The 22,262-nt window shown below is 36.5% G+C and overlaps 1 protein-coding gene across 4 annotated transcripts in view; it reads right to left on the bottom strand.

Annotated features, from left to right (window-relative positions):
* Positions 1-22,262, bottom strand: part of PIGN (phosphatidylinositol glycan anchor biosynthesis class N) — a 215,984-nt gene that overhangs the window by 19,033 nt on the left and 174,689 nt on the right. For all 4 annotated transcript variants that reach the window (XM_036765383.1, XM_036765375.1, XM_036765395.1 and 1 more), the window contains 6 exons: positions 17,700-17,802; positions 10,841-10,940; positions 8,653-8,739; positions 4,281-4,336; positions 3,772-3,847; positions 1,342-1,415 (listed from right to left, as the gene is read on the bottom strand). In XM_036765383.1, coding sequence (XP_036621278.1) covers positions 1,342-1,415; positions 3,772-3,847; positions 4,281-4,336; positions 8,653-8,739; positions 10,841-10,940; positions 17,700-17,802 — 496 coding nt within the window. The remainder of the gene's footprint in view (positions 1-1,341; positions 1,416-3,771; positions 3,848-4,280; positions 4,337-8,652; positions 8,740-10,840; positions 10,941-17,699; positions 17,803-22,262) is intronic.

Raw genomic sequence — 22,262 nt, 5'->3', positions numbered from 1 at the left:
TTGACTGTTTAAAAGTGACTTTTCCAAAACAAATTCCCCAAAGCTTTGGAAGGATGCTTCCAACCCTATTTGCCAAATGCACTGAAATGCAGACTGAGAGGAAAAAGGCAGGCAGAAGTTCCAGCCCTATTTATGGCTAGAAAAGTGAATTTCAAGGTATGAAAAATGAAACAATGCTAACGTAGTTCTTCCAGTTCATTTTATTCACTACATACTTAAGTAATGAGTCGAGTGAAAGGAGTTCTTTAAAATCTCAAAACTCTAGAACCCATGAAGGAGTCAGTCATTCTGGATAAATGAATTTTCTAGATAGCTAATGATTTATCTTTTTCAGAATTAAATTTTAAATTTTTATCTGTACCATGTGAATGGAGATCTTTCTAGAATATATACATCTTCTTTACTTTTTAAAAAAATATTTTTGTTATGAATTAGAAAATCATCAATAAACAAGCGCATACCCATTTACAGAAGGCAGAAAAAGAAGACTGTGCTTAAAACTAACAATCTGTTACATACAGCTTATTTTTAAAGAAATATATATTGAATTTAACATGGTAGCACCAATATCTTTTATTTCCAAAACAGAAGATAATAAACATAATTTAACCTTTTCTTAGAGACTTTGGTTTATCATTATGATCATCAGTGTTCAGTGATATGCTATCAGGGTCTACTGACATACCTAGGATTTTTGTCCCTTTGCTTAATTACCTCAGACTATTGGATTTTTGCAATCTTTATTTGGTTTTTATACTTTTAAAAATCTCATCCTTTATTTTCAGGCTGTCACCTCTCAGTCGGTGTTGCTAACATGCTTGTCATAAAAAGTCCCTCTCTGTAGCATTTAATTTGCTGTTTGTAGTTTGCTATTCCCTTAATAATGATGATGTTGATGACGATAGTGAGCATTCATAGCGTGTTTTAAGGTTTATAAAGTGCTCTATAAATATTGTCTCATTTTATCCTAACATCCCTGGTGCTAGTGTTATTCCCATTTTACAGATGAAGAAGCTGAGGCAGGCAGCAGTTAAGTGACCTTTCTGGGAACACACTGCTAATAAGCATCTGAGACCGGATCGCCGTTTACTTATTATTGTGCTGCTCAGGGTAGCTCTTTACTACATGCATGATATAAAGCTAAGAAAGCACATGTCTGTAGAACGGCTCCAAACAATTTATTTCCTTTATTGACAAAGTGAACCCTGACTGAATGAAAGAAAATCTTGAATTTTTGTAGCTGATCTTTTTTACATGAATGTACTAACATGAAGCACCCTAAAAAACATTTATTCCCATCCAGTAAAAATGACTAAAAATGTTTGGCAACAGGTACCTTACCTTTTTGATGAGAGTTGTGTTGTTAGCTGAATCGCTTCAAAAGCACACATAACAAGAACAAAAGGAATTAAAATCTGTTGAAAACACAAAGGAGACCATGTGTCTTTGAAGCATGTGTGAAATAGTTCAAAACAATACCATTTCTGCTCATGCAAACTTTTTATTAAAAAAATCTCAATTCATCTTTGCAATGTACCATAGTACAGCAAACAGTGGAATAATCAAATGCTGCCAAAGACGTGGGTGGAAACCCATTTGAAATGCCTTACAGTATATTGACTACACTGATAAAAAAAACTTCATTAGTCACTTATACGCAGCACAAAAGATAAAAGCTTCATCATACATTTCTAATAAAAGCCTATTAAAAGCCTTTGCTCAGTTGAATTCACTAATGCAAATGTTTGAATTATGCCATCAAGAAGAAAATTATTCATGTACAATACAGCACACTCAAGAACTTCCAGGTTGAAAAGACGGGAAAGGGAAAGGGTGCCAACAATAGGAAGAGATTAACAAGGCAAATCAAACAAATTGGGCAGGGCGGTAAACTGGCAAAATAGTTCCCTGATTTCTTTTCTTTTGTTTGATATTTCTATGTTATCTTACAAAGCTATGTTTAAACAGCTCCTTACTGATTATTCCCAAATATAGAGTTGATAATAGAAAAGTAAATGGAAAGACAAAGATGAGAAAAGGCTTCTAAGATTACACAGCTATTACTAGCACTATTCATAAGGATAAATACTTTAAAAAATAAGATCACAGAAAGAAAAAAAGTTCTTGTAGGACCAACTTTTCCCAAAGCAACAGTTAACAAATATTACTTTCCTAATTATGCTGTTGTTGAACAACAACAGCCACATGGACAGCTCGCATTTATATAGCGCTTTATAAATATTATCTCATCTGAGCCTCACAAGAACCCTGCGAGATAGATGCCATTATTAACTCCACTGAAATAGGCAGAGGTTAACTGACTTTCACAGGGTCACGCAATCATTAAGTGTCTGAGGCCACATTTGAACTCAAGTCTTCCTGACTGCAGGTCCAGAGCTCTATCTACTTGCACTCCCTAGCTGCCCAGGAGTTACTTCTACAAGGTGTTTCCTGGTCTCAACACTCCAGCTGCCTCTCGCCTCTCTGTCTTTGCACAGGCTGTTCCCCAAGCACGGAGGGTTCTCCCCACTTCCCCTCTACCTACTATGATAATGCCTACCTTCTTTCAAGACTTAACTCAAGTACCATCTCCTATGGGAAGCTTTTGCTGATTCTACCCCTCCCCCCAGTTGTTGTGTTCTCTTTCTCAACAAATTGCTTTACATAGACTTATATGTCCCGCTGTTGTATTTCCTTCTCACCTCTGCTCCCTTCTACTCTAAGTTCCTTGAGAGGTTATTTAATTTTTGTTCTATCTTTAACTCTAATAATTTTTAAAAGCTGCTAATTGTCTTTTCAAAGACTTACTTATTTTTAAGTAGAATAAGGAGGTGAAAAAACAATCAAGGTTTGATTAATGAAAATCAATAGGGAGTTAAGAAAACAGTTTCAAGTTTTCACAATACAGTAGAGACAGCACTGTGAGAAAAATGTGGAGCATCTTTTTGAAATTTATTATATAGTGTTAATGAGAAACAAAAGTAGATTTTTAAGCAGATTGGGAGAAGACGCCCTCTGTAAATATGGTACTCAGAGTCAGGACTCAACAAATAAATAATTAGATATCGCATCAATCATTTTTACACAGTAAGTCTTGCAGTTCTGGGGGACCTAATTTGAGATAAAGAAGTTAGTGGTTACACAGAAAAGAAAAGTAATCAATACAAAAAAGGATTCTGTAAATTGTAAAAGACCCATCAGAGAAATGAATCACAAAAGAAAACCTTTAAGTAAATACAAACTCCTGTAAACTAGAGGTCCTGAACCTCTGGACAGCTCTTTAAGCAGATCCACCTATTAACTCTCAATGACTTTCATCAAGTTCCTGGACTTAGATTAAACATTCCCAGAAAAGGTGTGGCTTCTTAGAGATGCACAACTCTATGGGGGGCAACCCGGTCCTCTCTGACTTGTAGCTCATCACTGGGGCACACTTTGGAACCGGAGCTGGGCAAAATCTCTAAGGGTAGGACAAGTATAAAGCTTCCTAGTGAGTTTCTGTCACTGCTCCAAAGACTCCCTATCCCAATCTGAACTCTTTTAGTCTAATGGACTTGTAATGGAGTAAGAGCTACCCCCATCAAAGAGAGAGCCAGTCTAGTGTACCAAGTTCTAATCTTCTTCCCAGGGACAACTAACTGTCTGTGGTTTCACAAAAGAGGGCATAAATCAGGCTGTTTTTTGTATTTGCTCTCAAAAAAGACATGATCTTGGACTAAGATATATTACTGGGTCCCTGAAAGAGTGTCATTAGCAAGTATAATCACTAACCTTCCACATCATCAAGGATCCCATCATAAAAGGGCTAAACACAGTCAGGAAGCAATATACAGAAGAAGGATCAAAGCTGAGGAAACACATCAAGAAGAATAAAAGGATTATTGGAAGGTACAGTGTATTTATAATGCAGTATTCATTAAAATGCATTTAAGTGAATTCACTAAATGTTAAGTCTTTTTCAAAAAATGAGTACATTTATTGTTATAGCAGGCTATCGGTTTTGTGATATTAATGTTATTAATAGAATATCTGCGACATTGTTACAAAGCAAGATTGGTCAGGGCAACATTATCAATTTATGTAGGTAGCTGAAGCTGACTTCAAAAAGCTTAGGTTTCTTCCTTTTTTGAGAAGCAATTTCCCAAAATTAAGATAGCACTTTCATATATGACTTTGTAGTAGCTATATTAAGCAAAAATTTTCACCAAGTCATTATAATGCCTTTTAGTATGATCATATCATTCTGTAGTTACGTCTGTAGAAAGAGTGAGAAAGATTACCTGTTAATAGAAGCTATGTTTCCAGTCCCAAAAAAGGCCGTTACTATGAAGAAAACCTAGACGGAGCTAAGGAAAGGATTGGATAAGTCAGAAATGAAACCACCCAGTATCCCATCTCCAAAACCTTGGGGTTATTTTAGACTCTTTCCTCGGCATGATCTTTCAGTCTCTTTCACATCCAACTTCTCCCTTTCTATTTCCACTAACACTATTCAAAGTATAAGCCCTCTACCACCTGCTTAGACTACTACAGTAACCTTCCGGCAATTGTTACTACTTTCAGTCTCTTTCCTCATCCAATACAATGCAGACTAAGGTCATTTTATGCACAGATAAGAGTTCCTCTTAAAACAGATATTCTTGACCAGAGTTCTATGAACTTGTTTTTTAAAAAAAATTGAAAATTTTATTTCAATAAAATTGGTTTCCTTTGTAATCTTGTATATTTTACTTTGTGTACTTAAAAACATTAAAACCATAAAGAGACCTAGGGTCCGTAGAAGCCACTATACTGCCAAAGGCGTCTATGATAAATGAAAGGTTAAGAACCCCTGTCCTAAAACTTGTATTGACTCTCTAGCAAATAACATTCAAACTCCTAAGTGCAGCATTCAAGATCATTTACGACATGGCACTACCTTGACTTTCTACTCTTATCTCATACTCCTCTTCTAGTTTTACTGCAGGTGCTCCTGACTCTGAGTTCAGCCCTCTATTCACTATACCACAAGGCCTCTGTTAGAATTCTAGGATGTAATATTAAAGGGATGTTTTCTAGGCATTTAGAAAAAGAAGCAGCGATCACAAAGTAGGAAACATGCCAAACTAACCTTATCTTGAAAGTCAGAACTCTCAGAGTACATGAAGTACTTGGACATATCTGACCTTACTGGATCTTCATATTGTCCCTCTGAGGGCCTCATTTTACAGATGAGGCTCAAACTGAGGCTCAGAGACATTAAGTTAATTCACGGTTACAAAATTAATGACTGATGAGAAAGATAATAATTAATAATAATAATAATAACTAGCATTTATGTAGTACTTTATGGTTTACCAAGCGCTTTACATATGTTAGGTCATTTAAGAATAATTACAACCCAATGAGGTAGTTGCTATTAATCACCCCATTTTACAGATGAGGAAAGTTGCAAGGCTGAAAGACATGGAAGTGACTAGCCCAGGGTTACAAAGCTAGGTATCAGCTGATGCAGGATTAGAACTCAGTCTTCCTGGCTCCAAGTCCATCATTCTGTCTACTCCTTCAAGCTGCCTCTTAAATTATCAAATATCAGAGTGTAGACTCAAGCTCAGGTCAATCTTGACTTTTCTACATAGAGGAAGAGGTCCTAGATTAGAAAGCCAGAGGCCTGGGTTCTAATACATTTTCTACCACTAACCAGATGAGTTTTAATGGAAGCAATGAAATTTTCTGAGCTTGAGTTTTCTTTCAAATTAAGGGGTTTGTAGAAGATCTCCACACAATCACTTAAAGACCTGTATCTGCAACTGATTATAGGACGTTCTCACCTGGATGTTACACTGGATGTTCCTGAAACTAAAAACGTCTCAACCTGAACTAATTTTCCCTGAATCTGCTATTCGTTTTTATTTTATCACTTTATGCTAAGACATAAAATTCACTGAGCTTCTCATGTTCAAAAATCTTAGTATTACTTTTTATTTTTCACTCTTCCTTAGTCTCATATACAATCAGGTCCAACCATGTCATACCCCCTACCCAATAAACTCTAGAAGGTCCCTATCACTTCGAGGATCAAATACAAAATGCTTTAGCCATTCAAAGCCCCATAACACATTCCCCTCCTACCCTTTGATGCAATGACACTGATCTCCTGTTTCCTTTTTTTTCTTTTGGAGGGGGGAAGGGAGGGCAATTGGGGTTAAGTGACTTGCCCAAGATCACACAGCTAGTACGTCTGTCAAGTATCTGGGGCTGAATTTGAACTCAGGTCCTCCTGACTCCAAGGCTGGTGCTCTATTCACCGAGCCACCCAGCTGCCCCGACGCTGGTCTCCTGGCTGTTTCAAAAATAAGACACTAAATTTCTCAGCTCTGGGCATTCTCTATGGCTGTCCACCATACCGGGGATGCTTCCCCTCTTCATCTCTATCTCCTGGTTTCCCTGACTTCCTTCAAGTCCCAACTAAAATTTCATCCTCTACAGGAAGCCTTTTCCAACCCTCTTAATTCTAATGTCTTTTATCTTTTACTTATTTCATATTTACCCTGTCTACAACTCATTTGGATATATATGTTTGCTTGCTGTCTCCCCTGTTACATAGTGAGCTCCTTGAGACAGGGACTGTTTTTTGCTTCTTTTTTTATCCCTAGCATTTAGCACCATACCTGGCATATAGTAAGTACTTAATAAAAATTTATTAGCTGACTAATCAGTTATCTGTAAGTCTACAATATCTTTCATACCCATTCTTTTTGGCTTCTACTGCCACAGCCTTAATTCTTACAGCCTGCCTAGTCTATTTCTACAGCCTCCGAGAAGGTAGTTCACTTCTCCTCCATGACGGTAGTGATTGTACCTTATTTAAGTTTTGTGATCTCTGTTGGTGGAGGGACACCAACACTCAGAAGATCATGGATCCTCAAAGTATTTAGGTACAGCCCCATTTAATACTCGGACTGCCCAGAGCTCCTTCCTCCTCACCTCAAGTGAGATGTTGATTGACCTTTTGAGAGGGAGGTAAGAGAAAGGCTTCCCTTAGAGTCTTACTGTGATGCTGCATTATTAGTTTTCAGATGTTGTGCCAAGAAAATGCATACTTTGGGAGCATCTTTGCGTATGGGCCCATACTGGACTGTATGTATTTTATCTGAGGTCTGTCTTCCTCTGATCTGGAGCTCACCTCCTTATGCAGTGCATGATTAGTAGTTTTGGCCACAGAAGCTCATTTTATAATACTACTAAGTTGTGGAAAGGTTGTGACCTAAATCAGTCAAGGGAATACCCATATGGATGAAATGATAGATCCTAAAAGTAAAAAGAAAATATAAAATTTAAATGTAAGCCCCTTAAAGGTAGGGATTATTTTTGTGTTTTCTTTATATTCTCAGTTCTTGGCACAGTGTCTGATATACATAGGAACTGTTCAATAAATGTTGATTGGTTGATCAATTAAAATGGATTCGTTAGGTAATAGAAGAGATAACCACTAAGGCAAACGTTCTTAACCTGGGGTCCATGGAGAGATTTCAGATTGAAACTACTTGGTGAACTACCTGGATAGGGAAAAAATACACCTTTATTTTCACTGATGTCTAATTGAAATTTTGCATTTCTTTCCATTTTGAATGTGGACAACAAAATATTCTTCTATGAAGGGGAATCTGTGGGCTTCACCAGGCTACAAAATAAAATCCACGACATAAAAAAATTGAGAACTCCTCGGTGTAAAATCTTTTCCAGTTCTAAAAACTCTCCAATTCTAAGATGTCAGTTCATATAGTATGAAATAACAAAAATCAAATTCTGTACTTGCCTGGATTATATGACACCTTTCAAAAATATTTATTGTAGGACTTACATGGCCTAGAAGATATATTTAAAGGGGACCAGCAGTCAGGATGCTCCCCCTAAGACCTCAGCAGTGATAGGAGGAAAAAGCATTGCAAACTCTTCTTCCAATTTACTTCTGGGACAGGAACAAACAATTGCCATTCTTCCTACTTCTTCCATGTGCTTATGGCTAACCATTTGACTTTTCTATAGGTAATGTTGGCTATGATCTGGAGATGAGAAACTGTAAAATTAGAGATACCAAAGGCATAAGAAAAGCTTATAAGGTTTGGCCAAATTCATTCTTACACTATCATATAATAAAATAGGGGCTCATAGTTATTTAAATCTACCTCTTTTTTAGGTAGGTTAAGGTTTTGGATCCAAGAGTTTTGGAGCAAGGGAAATTATAAGCTGTATGCTGTTTCTAAAGTTTTCCAACTCAGCAAAGTGGTACGGTTGCTTTGAATGCTTAGATGAGAGGGCTGATTTTTCTTTCCCAAGGCTACCACCAAACAGTAGTGAAGAATTAATAGAAAATTAAAAGATATTAAAAAATAGAACTATATGACACTAATGAGTGGGGAGCTCCAGATGGGCAAATCTCAAAAGCTCTACTAATCAACTAAATAATTCAAGAGAAGGTCCCAATTGGAAAGACAACTGTCAAAAAAGAAGCCAAATGTGAGACATAAAAAAAAAAACCAGTCTTCAAAAAATATCTAGAGACTTGTGGAATTGACTATACTAAAAAATGTAACATTCTACCAAGAAAGTGAAATGACTATTTAATTTGACGTCATGTCTCTTTAAAACAAGAATCTTAACAAAGGATACAAAGAAGAAGGACCTACGGATGTCATCCAGGTGGAGTTGCCGGAACTGAGTTATATCTGTATTATAGGCAAAATGGGTACTGGTGAGCTGTGAAAGCAATAAGAAAAAAAAATCAATACATGATACCTTGTTGGTTTACCTAGAAAATAAATGGTAAATTTATAGGGAAGTAAATAAAGAATTAGTCCATTCCTATTTACACTAGCTAGAACGGTAAACCGTACTGAAACTTCAGTGATAAATCTTTTTCTAGCTTAATTATACTTTAATAAAATCTGCCAGAAAGGCATTGTATATTGCCAATGTTATACTGAAACCAGTGGTATTGTAGTGCTTTGTGTACAGAATAGAAAGAATCTGTGTTTTGCTTAGTCTTACAGTATTCTTCACGTTAGACAAAGTGAATGGCTCAAAAGAACCGCTGATCACAAGTTGAATTTACATGGACAAAAATTTCCATTTAAATCCAGATGAAGGATGGAATGAAAAAATATTGTATAGTGAAATATTTCTCAGTTTCTCTTTTACTGTCAATAAACAACCACCCTCTTTATACTAACATTGCCCTCTCCCAGTTAAGAGGGCAGTGAATGTTCTTTCATTGGTAAAAATTACAAAGGTATTAAATTCCTCTGCAGCAGGTTCAGTGTTTACTGTCTTGCCTAGCAGTAGCGATTGAAAGTCAAAGATAAGGCATAAATTTAAATAATTTTCCCCCATATTATTTTAAAAACAAAGCTCTTGATATGTTTTTTCCTACTCTTTCCAGGAAAAGTAAGGTTAGATTTATCAATAATGAAGTTGAATCCCAAACTTCATACCTCCCCTGAAAAACTAACATGTGCTTGTTTTCATTTTGTATGTATCATGTATACACTTTGATATGTACATGCTATCTCTCAACAGAATGCAGGCTCCTTGAGAGGAGGGACCACTTTGTTTTTGGATCCCCATTGCCTAGCACAGTACTTGGCACACAGTAAGCATCTCTGTTGATTGAATGATAATATAAATAATATCATCCTATTGTACCACAGTTTTAAAGATATAAAATATTATTTTGGAAGCTGTGTTTACAAGATGGGACTGTAAATCCTTCAGTGCAAGGACTTGTCTATCTTTATATCTCCAGCACCTAGAAAAGTACCTGGCCCCTAGGTGCTAAATAAATGTTTGAAATTAATTGGAACAATAGAAGGTCAAATGATGTAAAGGTTATGAAGGAGAATCTCTGATCCTTTGCTTAATCCATACAAAAACATCCTTTCACTTAAAAGTTTATAAGCTGCCTACATGAAATTTAAAGAGTCATAATACAATCAACTACAATGAATTTTCCTGTTTTATTTTCTCCATTTTTTCTTCCCCAACAAGCCAGTGTTAATCCCTGTTATCTCAGGCAGTACAGCTGATGGAAAGCATTTTACAGCAGCATTTCCTTCAAGTGACCTTGGTAAAAATCTTGTACTTCCTTGTACTGATTCTACGTAATTATGAGTAACATTTCTAAGAAAAGAGGACGGTTAGAACGTCATTCCACCTATCTAGCTCAGTTTGACAAAATGTCCTTAGATGGTGGAATGGCCTGAACAAGTGTAAGTGTTTTGTATTGAGAAACCATCTGAGATGGGACCGTTAGGCACTGATGTAATGGAGAAAACATTTTGAAATGAGATGGTTAGGAAAATAAGAGTAAGATAGTGAAGTTAAAAGTCACTTAGGGTCAAATTCATAGATCTGCACATGACAATGCAATGGTCTTTCAGACTAGAAACAGAGAAAAAGAAAGGGATGGGGAAAAGGGGCAAATAAGATGAGGACATTTTTTCTTGTCTATTTCTTTCATCTATACTGTTTTGTTTTTTTTTTTTTTTTTTACTTTGCACCATTGATTTTATGCAGTGGGTTGCTAGAAATACTTGTAACTCCATACTACCTGCGTAACAATAAGCGTACTTTTATTTGTGAAGGCTGACAAATCTCTTTACAAACTGGTTGTTTAAAAAAAATTTGACAAATGCTATTAATTGACTAATGATTTCTATTTAATTAGAAGGTGATTTACAATAAACTCTAAAATTTTAAGTAATCAAAATCTCTAACACAATGACACTGAAAATTTCAAAGAGAAGAGAATAAATGTGATTTTTCTATTCTCACGTACAGTAGAATTGTCCTGAGATGTTACCTTTTGTGTACAGGAAACACCCGAATGTTGCAGTGTTTGTTCCGCATGTATCCAAACCAACATTAAGCATGACAACACGAAGGGAAAGAAAGCTTCATACCTATGCCGGAATAAAAAACCATACACATAAAGCTAATCTACGTACTGCGTACATCAGTTAGTCAAACCTGTACTGATACCACTTTTAAAATGAAAGCAACAGCACTAAATATTTGTCCTAAAACTGTATGTTGTTATTATTACCACCTCACATTTAACTGGTGCTGTATGGTTTTATCTGACTTTGGTAAGACAAGTCATGATAGCCATTTTATAGACAGGGAGACTGAGAGAAAGTCAGAGTAACTTGCCCACAGTTAACACCATTAGTGTGTAGGGGTGGGGGTGGGGGTGAAGGTGGGGCATGAGGCTGTGGAAAGAGTAAAAGGACCTGGCTCTGTTACTTATTAAGCTGTGTGATCTTGGGCAATCACTTAACCTTTCTGGGCCTCAGTTTTTTTATCTGTAAAATGAAGGGACTGGGCTATATGACCTCTAAGGTACCCCCTAGTTCTAAATGTATGGTACTACAAATATATTTAAAGGAATAGGAAGTTAAAAAAGTATCCTTTTCCTCACTCCCCAAATGTTTTCAAAAAATGAAATGCTGTAAACCTCACAAAATTAAAAAGAAACAAACAGATCTAAGCTTGTTTATTTGGAGAAAATATACTACAATTATTTGGTGGAATAGACTTGGGATATCTATGTCTTTAAGGCTCTGCTCAAATCTGAGCTCTTCTCTGGAGGTTTCCCTAACAATGCCCACCCACAGTCGTATCTTTTTTATTTTCCCCTAACCCCTTTTACGCTCAGTGTCTGTATCACATAATTTAGCACTAACTTCATATTAATTACTATTTTATTCACTAATTGTTTGATGTGTTGTATTGGTAATTAAGATGGAACTTTTTTTACTGTTTTAGAATGCTAAATTAATTATCTTTGATTGAGCCTTACTAGGTGCAAAGCCCCAGGCTTACACCCTTTTGCTAACTAGATGTGAATCCTTTGACCCCTGAATAAGTATAAAAGCCCAAAAGTTAGTGTTCTGTCTGGGGCTCTCAGCCACTGGGAGAATGGCACGGGATTCTGGGCAGCTGCTCTAAGAGCCTCCCTGCTTATGAATCCAGGTGTTGATGCTTTCCTGGTAACTATAAATTGTGATCTGGTCTGTTTATATTGTGTATGTTTGTAATTTGTTTGTATTTGCTCTGAAGTTTAGGTTGTTGGCTTTTCCTCCTGAACTAAGTGAATGCTATTTGTATGTTGGATTAAAGTAAGATTGTTAACCCCTTAACATTACTTTCCTTAGTAAAGCAGATCAAAAGAATCCATGCTGGCAGCTCTTATTGGGCTTGTGTTGGTTTTTCAGCCTCACAACAGCTGCTAGTCAAATTGTTGCTACGTGTGTATATCTTATTTACCCAATAGGACTATGAGTTTTGTGTTGATAGCAGCAGCACCCTGGTTCAATCCTAGTCTCAAGGCCTTTGTCCTTACATGAGATATATACATTAGATAGCAAGAGTCCTAAGAAGGTTTGGAACCAGTAGAATCCTCTGTCCTATCCTTGGGATGTATGTCTGCTTTCCATCTCACAGAATTCTTGGAGCAAAGAGGCCAAATACACTCTGTTAACAGAGCTCCAAATACTCTGAAAGCCAGACCTTCTTAAAATTGTGCAGATCCACAAGGCATGGGTTGCATGGGAGGCCAGAAAACCTTCCAATTAGAAAGCAGCAGTTAACATGAAGATAGACAGTCCTTGAAAGCTTCCAGTTGTTACCACCACCTGCTTTGATTTGATTTTGATTTTGAATGCACTATCCCAGAGCACCCACCACCTGGTCAAATTTGAGTTCTCCTCTCTCCTTTTGGGCAAGCAGGGACTATATCATACTTCTTTATATCAATCTTACAACTTATCACATTTGGGGGTAAATATTTGTTTACTGATTAACAGAATCAAAAAGGCAAGTTTTAAGCAGCTGAGGCCAACGACTTTTAAACTTTTACAATGAAGCCTGAAAATTGCATTTTTTTTTTTGTTCCTAGAAACATAAATACAGTCAGTTTACAAATGGCCTACTGGATTTACTTCCATCACAGGATTATATATTTAGGGCTAGAAGGGCCTTTAGAAATCATCTAGTCTAACCCCCTCATTTAGAGATAGGGAAGCCAAGGCCTAGAGGCTGTGACTTGCTCAGTCTACAGGTACTCAGTCCAAGGGCTGGTGTTTGAACAGAGACCCTCAGACTCCAGAACCAAAGCTCACTCCTTTATGCTAGGCTGCCTTCTCAAGTGACAAATACATTGTTAGAAACTATGTAAAGATGATTTATCCTTGTCACTGTTTAAAATCAAAATCCTGACTGACATTCATATTTATAGAAGACTTAAAGCACTATAACATGGGCAAAGCTGCTTTCCTCACAAATTTCTGATGCAGGTAATGCAATTGTCACTGTTTTCATTTTACTAATGAGGAAACCAAAGTTCTCAAAGGTTAAGTGACTTGCCCATGATCACATGGCCATCAGATTTGGCCCTGGGTCTCCTGAGTCCAAGTATACACACACATATACATATACACATAGACCTCTACAATACACATATGCACATGGAATATCAGATAATATATACACATAGAATATATACATACATATAAGTTACATAAGATAAACATACATATATTATATAATACATACTTATATACAATACAGGGTGTTCCTAAAGTCTGGACACACAGGAAATATGGAGTCATTGCACTGAGTTCACGTGAATCTTGCAAAGTGCATCAATCTTTGCATCACAAATGATGGAAATCATATTGAAGATGTTATTTGTTAATATTCCAATTAAATAAAATTTTTTGAAAATTTCATTCATTTCTTGAAAATATGCATTTTTGCCTATATGTCCAGACTTTAGGAACCCTGTATATGTAGTATATACTTACACATATTACATATTAGATAACACATATGTGATATACATACACATACACATATTTGAAAATGCACATACATATAAATATATATTCATGCATACACAATATACACACAATCACACATGCATGTCATATACACATGTGTATATACACATCACATATACATACGTATATACACATGCTTATCTATACATACGCATACATATATTATATAATAATACATACCTATACACATACTCATATATACATATTAGATTTAGATAATGTACACAATAAATGTAACACATGCACACAATTATATATTAGATAATATACATGCACGTAACATGCATACACATAACACACATACATATTCATATCATGTGCATACACTCGACACGTGTGTTATATACCCATGTATATGCATGCACATTCTATATGACATATACACAGTATCTGTAACATGTACACACATATAAACATTTATATACACATATACAAATTATAAATTACATAACAGACATTCACATCATATATAATATATTCCTATACACATTAAATACTAGATAATATACACAAATATCCACATATACATTCATGCATATGTACACATATTATATAGTAGATAATATATACATATATGTAAGATACGCACATGCACACAACTATACAATATACACTGTTAAAATACACAACACTAATATATGTATAGTATATATAATACAGATACACGCATATAGATGTACACACATGCATATATATTATGTAAGACACACATTATATAACAATTATATTGTGCATATACATATATACACATGCACATACACAAACATATACATATACACACAATAAAATCTTATTTATTTGGGTCTCACTAGTTTGATTTTTATGAAATTTAGCCAGTTGTCCACTGGAGACTTTTTCTGTAGTAACTTTGAAAAGAATTTGGTGGGCAAATGCATAACAAAAATAAAAAAAGATTTTCATGAGAAGAGAATAGAATGTTTTTAAGCACATCTATTTAGGCAGAAGAATTAATATGCTGATTAAAACTGACTCTCAGCTTTTCATTAATGCAAGGAAATAGGACCTCTGCGTGATAAGTCTGAATTTAGGATAAAGTTTTATTCTAAATTATGAATATGTGCACTATAAAACAATAAACTGCTTTCCTTTTAGCTGTTCCATGTGTCCATTAAAAAAATAATTCAAACCAACCACCAACCTTCCTAGGCAGTCTGAAACGGTTGACACTAAGCCATCTGGTTGTACCTTACTTTATAAAATAGCTGTGGATTCCAAAAATTTACATGTAAGCTAAATGTTTGTAAAACAAATAATTTAAATTTCATTAAGGATTATAATTGAAATTGTAACTTTCATTATAATTAAATATAATTGTAACCAGAAAATAAGTGAAAATTTTAAAATTAGGGTTAGAGAAATAATTTAAAATTCATTAAGGATTATAACTGAAATTGTAATTCTCATTGTTATTGACTATAATTGCAGCTGGAAAATAAGTGAAAATTTAAAAATTAGAGTTAAAGTTACCACCCTGCTCCTGTGGAATGCAAATTTCATAAGGACTGGTTTTTATTCTGGCTCTATATCACCCACCAATGCCTAGCCTGTAGTAAAAACTTAACATATGTTTGCTGGATTGAAACTGAATCACGTCATTTATTTCACAGTAACAAGTTCCCCGCTCAGCAGGGGGACTCAGATGGCAGCTTGAGGAGAAATGCCAGAGTGATCACTGTGGGGTGAAGAGAGGGTGCTTGTCCATCCTCTGTTTATGCTTTTGAAGCTACTGCAGCCTCCTCTAAATCTGCTGCTTGTGGTCTAATGGTTCAAATGGGAACTTGTCCATTCCTCAGTTACTTGGCCAATCTGAACATATTGTTGGGCCTGTCCACAGAACCCACTATGTTTCCTTAAGTCCATCTGGTTTCTGGCCACCATGCACACAAACATTATATATTAGATAACATACATATATGTAATATGCATACACATAACACACATACATATTCATAACACATGCATACACTCTACACGTGTGTTATATACCCATATGTATACACGCATGTATATGCATGCACATTCTATATGACATGTGCACAGTATCTGTAACATGTACACACATGTAAACATTTATGTACACATATACAAATTATAAATTACATAACAGACATACAAATCATATCTAATATATTCCTATACACATTAAATACTACTGAATGAATGAAAAAAAGTATTTACTAAGCACCAGTTGCCAGGAATGGGCCGCTGTGGGGACAGTGGACAGACAGCCAGGTTTGGAATCAGGAAGACTCAACTTCCTGAGTTCAAATCCTGCCTCAGACACTTACTAGCTAAGTGACCTTGGGGAAGTCACTTAACCCTGTTTGCCCCAGTTTCCTCATCTGTCAAATGAGCTGGAGAAGGAAATGGCAAACTGCTCCAGTACCTTCACCACAAAACCTGAAATGGGGTCACAAAGAGTTAGACACAATTGAAAATGATTTAACAACAAGGTTGGGAATACAAAACAGTCTTTGCCCACCAGGAGCTTGAACTCTAGTGGGGGAACAATACATATAGAAGAATGGTGGCAAGGATAGTCATTTTGGTTTAGAGTCAAGGATAATAAGTGGAGGCATAGAGGTGACATCCCTTTTTCCAGGAGTAAGGACAGAGGTAACACAAATAAAGAGGGGCAGGATGGAGGGTACTTGAGCGGATGGTGGGGGACTGAAATGAAGTGTGGCTTAGGCAAGCAGGGGAAGGCAGTCATGCAGCATAATTGCAGGCAAATGTCAAGGCATGATTTATATTCCTATGTAAACAAGTCTGGTTTTGAAGCTAAGCCCTGGTCCTGACATGCAAAATATAGCCAGAGTTGAATTAAAGATTTTTAGCTTAGTCTTGACCTTGTCTCCTCCCTTAAACACCTTAGATACTAGTATTTGCTTTGAACTGAGCCTGTAATTACCCAACTGATCTTGAGTTGAAACAGAATCACAGGCTTGCTTAAATGAACGAATTAATTAATTAATGATTTTAAAAGTGTCCCTAAGTCCTAGAAATACCAGCTTCATAGGGTCATCTTAACTGAGGACAATCTGGAAATAAGACAGATTCCCCCACATCTAACAAAGATCAGAGGAACACAGATTTAGAGCTGGGACAGACCTTTGCTGTTCAGTCCTGTCCAACTCTTTGTGACCCCATGGACCACAGCACACCAAACTATCTATGGGGTTTCCTTGGCAAAGATGCTGGAGTGGTTTGTCATTGCCTTCTCCAGTGGATGAGACAAATAGAGGTTAAGTGACTTGCCCAGAGTCACACATCTAGTAAGTGTCTGAGGTTGAATCTGAATCCTGATCTTCCTGACTCCAGGCCTACCACTTTATCCACTGAGCCACCTACTGCCTTAGACAGACCTTACAGATCATCTAGTCAAATGGCAAACCACACTGGTAACCCTTTGAGGCAAATAGTTGTCATTTTTTTTTTTGCTCATTTTTGGTCTGGATCTGTGATTTCATCAATGTGGGAAACTCCTTCCACTGATGTGGAAGGAGGAAACTGGGTCTCACAGAATTGACTTGCTCCAGATCACACCACTAGTATGTGGTTGAGACAGTACAGGAGTTCAGACGGAAAGCATAATTCTAGAAAAAGTTAAATAGCATATTACGCTATAATCCCCCCCCAACCTTAATACCTTAAATATGTTATATTACACTATAATTCCCCCAACCAAAACTTAATACCTTAAATATGTTATATCTCTAAATTTATAATTGTTTAAACACTGAGATAGAAAGATTAAAAAAACTTGTGAAAACATTATCTAACAAGTAAAGTGTATACCCTGTGCTCAACAGCAGATAGGTTGACATCAAGGAGAGAAGTATACTAAGTAATCGTTGAAAGACAATCGTGGGACCCAGTAATGGCACAACCAAGGAAGAGGCTGAAAATAAAAAACAGATCGCATTTCACTGACATGAAGATGTAGGAAATATTTTCAGTAAATGCACAGAACACATGCAAGTGTTAATGCATGAAGATTTAATCTAGGGCCACATTTGCTTTAGTCATTTTTATGAAGAAATATGTTTTAACTTTTTGTTTTCCTAACAGACAACAGATGCAAACATTCAGCAGCTCACCAATGTGTGATCTCATCATTGTGGGAGCTCACACCAACAATGCTGCTTACCACCCATCCCTACTTTCTCATTCTGGACAGCTCTTCAGTAAATCCTCCACAGGGGATCTAGCCAACTCTTGGCCTGGACATGTCTAAACATTATAAGGTGTGATTGTTTGGAAGAACCTCTGGTGCAGGGGTCAGTCATTTTCTGTCAGGCTGTATTCTCCTCAGTTCACTGGCCGAGGCCGGGGAGTTGGGATACTCCTTGTTCCCCATCGTCACCTCCAGGTTTTCCCCCTACCTCCATTACTCAGTCACCTCTCTTCCCCTGAAGTTCACACTATTCGTATCTACCACTCAATCAAAATCCCAGTAGCTCTTGTCTACAGATACCCAGGTCACTTCCATTACTTATTCAATGAGTTCGATTACCTCACTTATAATTTCTCTTTCCTTCTCAACTCCTGAACTCCTACTAGGAAACTTCAATATACATATTGGTTCTCCCTCAAATACCCCAAGCCCTCAGTTCCTCAACCTTCTCACCTCCATGAGCCACTCATCCTACTCCTCCACTCCGGGTGTTTTCTAGATGAGATTACCTGCCACTGTTCAGTATGTGCATAGTGGTTTATATGTTGTTTTTCCTATTAGAATGTGAGCTCCTTGACCTTAGGCACCGTATGTTTTACCTTTCTTTGTATTTCCAGACCCTAGAACAGTGTCTGGCCCATAGTAAGTGCCAAATAAATGCTTCTTGACTGACTGAGTCTTAAATGATATTCCACCACCACCTCACCCCCATCAGAGGTAAGAAATCAATCAGATGCACCCAAGACACTCCCATCTTAGTTAGGTGGCTAGGTGGTGAGATGGAGGGGGTATAGTACTTCAAGTTAGGATAAACCTGAGTTTGAATCCTGCCTCAGTCACTTATTAGCTGTGTGATCATGGACAAGTCACTTATTCACTGCCTACCTCAGTTTCCTCAACTGTAAAATGGGAACTCCTACCTCTCAGGGTTATTGTGAGGATCAAATGTGTTAACAAATACGAAAAGCACTTTGTAAACTTTAAAGCAATAAGTAAATGCTAGTTTTTATTGCCACTCTTGTTGTTGCTACCTGGTCCTCTTCCTCATTCCGAAATCTTCCTGTCACATGGGATAGACCAGGAGTCCAGCATGGAAGAACAAGAAGACTGACCCAGATCTTGCCACTACCTGGTTGCTAGGACAGGAGGGGACCTCTTAGCTGGATCATCAAACCCTTTCCTCTTGTCGGGCCTGAAAACCATCACACCTAAGGCCGAACCCCTTGCATCTTGATCCCTTCGGAGAACTCTCTGTAGCTTTGCCTTTTGGATGAGAGTAATATTCATGTGGCTTTGTACTCCCTTCGCTGGCTCTCTCCATCCCCCTTCTCCTCCAATCAACTGTTTAAAGGTTTTCCCCTATGGGAAGTGAAATGGCTACTGCTTTTTAGCATTATTTACTGGCTTTCTTCTTTAGATATAAATCTCTAAATATCCCCCAAAGCAAATGCAATGGTCTAAGAATTAAAGGCATCCATATTTAGTACGTTGGGCATATTCAAGTTTCAACCATATCTCACTATAACAATGTTAACTTGAAAACATTCATTATTTCATACTATTTGGCAGATGAAATAGAAATCATAAAGTAGGTCCAATATCTCCAAATTCACCCAAACTAGAATTTATGTGTCAGTTAAAAAGTAATTTTAAGCCTTGATAGTTAGCCAAGTTATTGGCAATCTTGTATTTAATGAAGACTATATTTTTGGCTAATTTGTTTAAAATGATTGTCCAGAAGTTGTTTTCCCCATTAATAAAGCAGAAATGTTCACAGTATTAAAACGAGATAATATATGTAAAATACATCCTAAATTTTGAAGTGTTAAAACAAATATCAGTTAAAATTATGTTGAAGTACCCATTGCTCAGAATAAGAATGGGAGGATGCCTCACTGGAGGTCATCAAGCAAAGACAAGATGATCACTTGTCAGTGATGGTACTGAAGGGATTCTTGCTTGGGAATACATTGCAACGGGATATCCTTCCCTCTGGGGTCTTGTCCAACTCTTAGATTCTGAAACTTAACTAAACCAAGAGTTATGTTAGTTTTTTCTTATAGGGTGAAGAAAAACACAAAACAACTTTTTGGGACTATGAGGTAGCAGTAGAACGCATTCTTTTCTTTACTTCATTAAATATACTTTCATGGCCACTGCATTGTAAAAAGTTTACTGAGTTATTCCCATTTACCTAGTGAATATTTTATTATTATGGTTAAATCCTCCTCTCCGTGGTTAAATCTAAGAGGAAAGTCCCATTTAAAATAATTTATTTTATTATGAGACATAGATTTTGCAAACCATCTTTTATGACACATTTTAGACCATTAATTTTTGTTTACTGCATGGTATTGATACGAACTGCAAAACACAAGCTGGATGAAGGGGCACAACCCCTCTGATGTAACTACAGTGAAGCCTCATCTGTCTAGAGCTGGCAGTAAAACAGGCATGGAGGCAGTTATCCAGGGTGGCAGTAAAGGGTGTAATGTGGAGGTGCAAAGACTGCTGTCACCTGGTAAAAGTACCTGAAGGAAGTGATACCTCAGGGTGAGGGTTGGGAGAGGACCACAATTAGAGATAGGGTATAAAAGGAACACCAGCAATAGTAAGGTGTTGATGGTTAAGAATCAGCAAGTAGTTATCAAGCCAATAAACATTTATTAAATGTCTACTATGTACCAGGCACCATCATAAGTACTGGCAATGCAAAAAAAGGCAAAAAACCAGTCCCTGCTCTCAAGGGACTCACAGTCTAATGGAAGAGATGAGTGCTCCAATGAGATACTACTGAGACAAAAAATGAAGTGTGTTGATTGGTTGCAGTGTATACAAGAGAAAATGGTCTTGGGCTCAATTTAAAAATGTAGTTCCCGGTAATTGGGGATTCTAGGTCCTGGTGTCCTATCCCACACTGTGCATCTGGGTTTCTCCTTAGTGATTCCACAGACTTAGACAGCAACTCGAGTCCTATGCTGGTGTGCCCCTGATAAAGGAGGCTGGGAAGTCTATTGGTTTGGTCTGCTCAGGAATGAGGAAATGCTGAAGTAGAAACCAGAGCTGAATTATGACTGGGGTTCACAAGTGTTGTCCTCCAGGCACAGGTAGGAATAATACACTTTTAATATGCTTACTGGACACTTTCCTTTCCCTAGAACTAAGAAACCTAATGGATGAGGTCATAAATTATATTAATAAAAATTTGACAGATATGAGAAAGGTCACAGTATACATAATGATATTTTCTCAAACGCTTTTGGGAGGGGGGTGAATAATGCCTGCCTTCTACTTAGCTGCAACTTTTTTATATTTAAAATTTTTAATTTATAGTAAAAATATCATGCTTAATATGATTCATGCCTTTCAGAAGTATGTTAACTTCCCGCTTATTGGCCCAAAAGCTCACATTTTGTTAAGTTTTTTCTGTATCTACTGATATGATTGCATGATTTTTTTGGATTTTATCATTAATATGGTTAAGTCTATACTTTTCCCAATATAAAACAAACTCTGCAATCCTGGTAATAAATCCAACTTGGTCATAGTGTATAATCTTTGTGATATACATTTTTAGTCTCATTACTAATACGTTATTTTTAAACATTTTTCTATCTTCATTAGAGACACTGATCTACAGTTTTATTTTTCCATTTTCATTCTTCCTAGTTTCTGTATCAAGAGGATATCAATGTCATAGAAGGAATCTAGTAGGATCCTTCCTTTTGCTATTTTTGTAAACAATTTATGTAATATTGAAATTGTTCTTTGAATATTTTGTAGAATTCATGTGTGAATCCATCTGGTCCTGGAGTTGTTTCCTCAGATGTTCATTTATGTCTTGTTCAGTTTCTTCCTCTGAAATTAGGTTGTTTAAATTCTGTTTCTTGTTCTGTTAATTTGAGTCTTTTTATCTTTGTAAATATTCACTTATTCATTTAAGTTGTTTGGTTTTGTTGGCATATAATTGGGCAAACTAGTTTCCAATAACGTACTTTGTTTTTCATTTGTTGTGTATTTTCCTTTTTCCTTTTTGATACTGGTAATTTGGTTTTCTTCTTTTCTAATCAAATTAGCTAATGGTTTATGTATTTGGTTAGTTTTTCTTGAAAAATGAGCTCCTAGTTTTCTTAATTCAATGGTTTCTTTGTTTCAATTCTGTTAATTTCTTTAACTTTCAGTAT

The sequence above is a fragment of the Trichosurus vulpecula genome, chromosome 1 (genome assembly GCF_011100635.1).
Source record: "Trichosurus vulpecula isolate mTriVul1 chromosome 1, mTriVul1.pri, whole genome shotgun sequence".
NCBI lineage: Eukaryota > Metazoa > Chordata > Mammalia > Diprotodontia > Phalangeridae > Trichosurus > Trichosurus vulpecula.
This window is presented reverse-complemented; position numbering and strand designations above follow the sequence as displayed.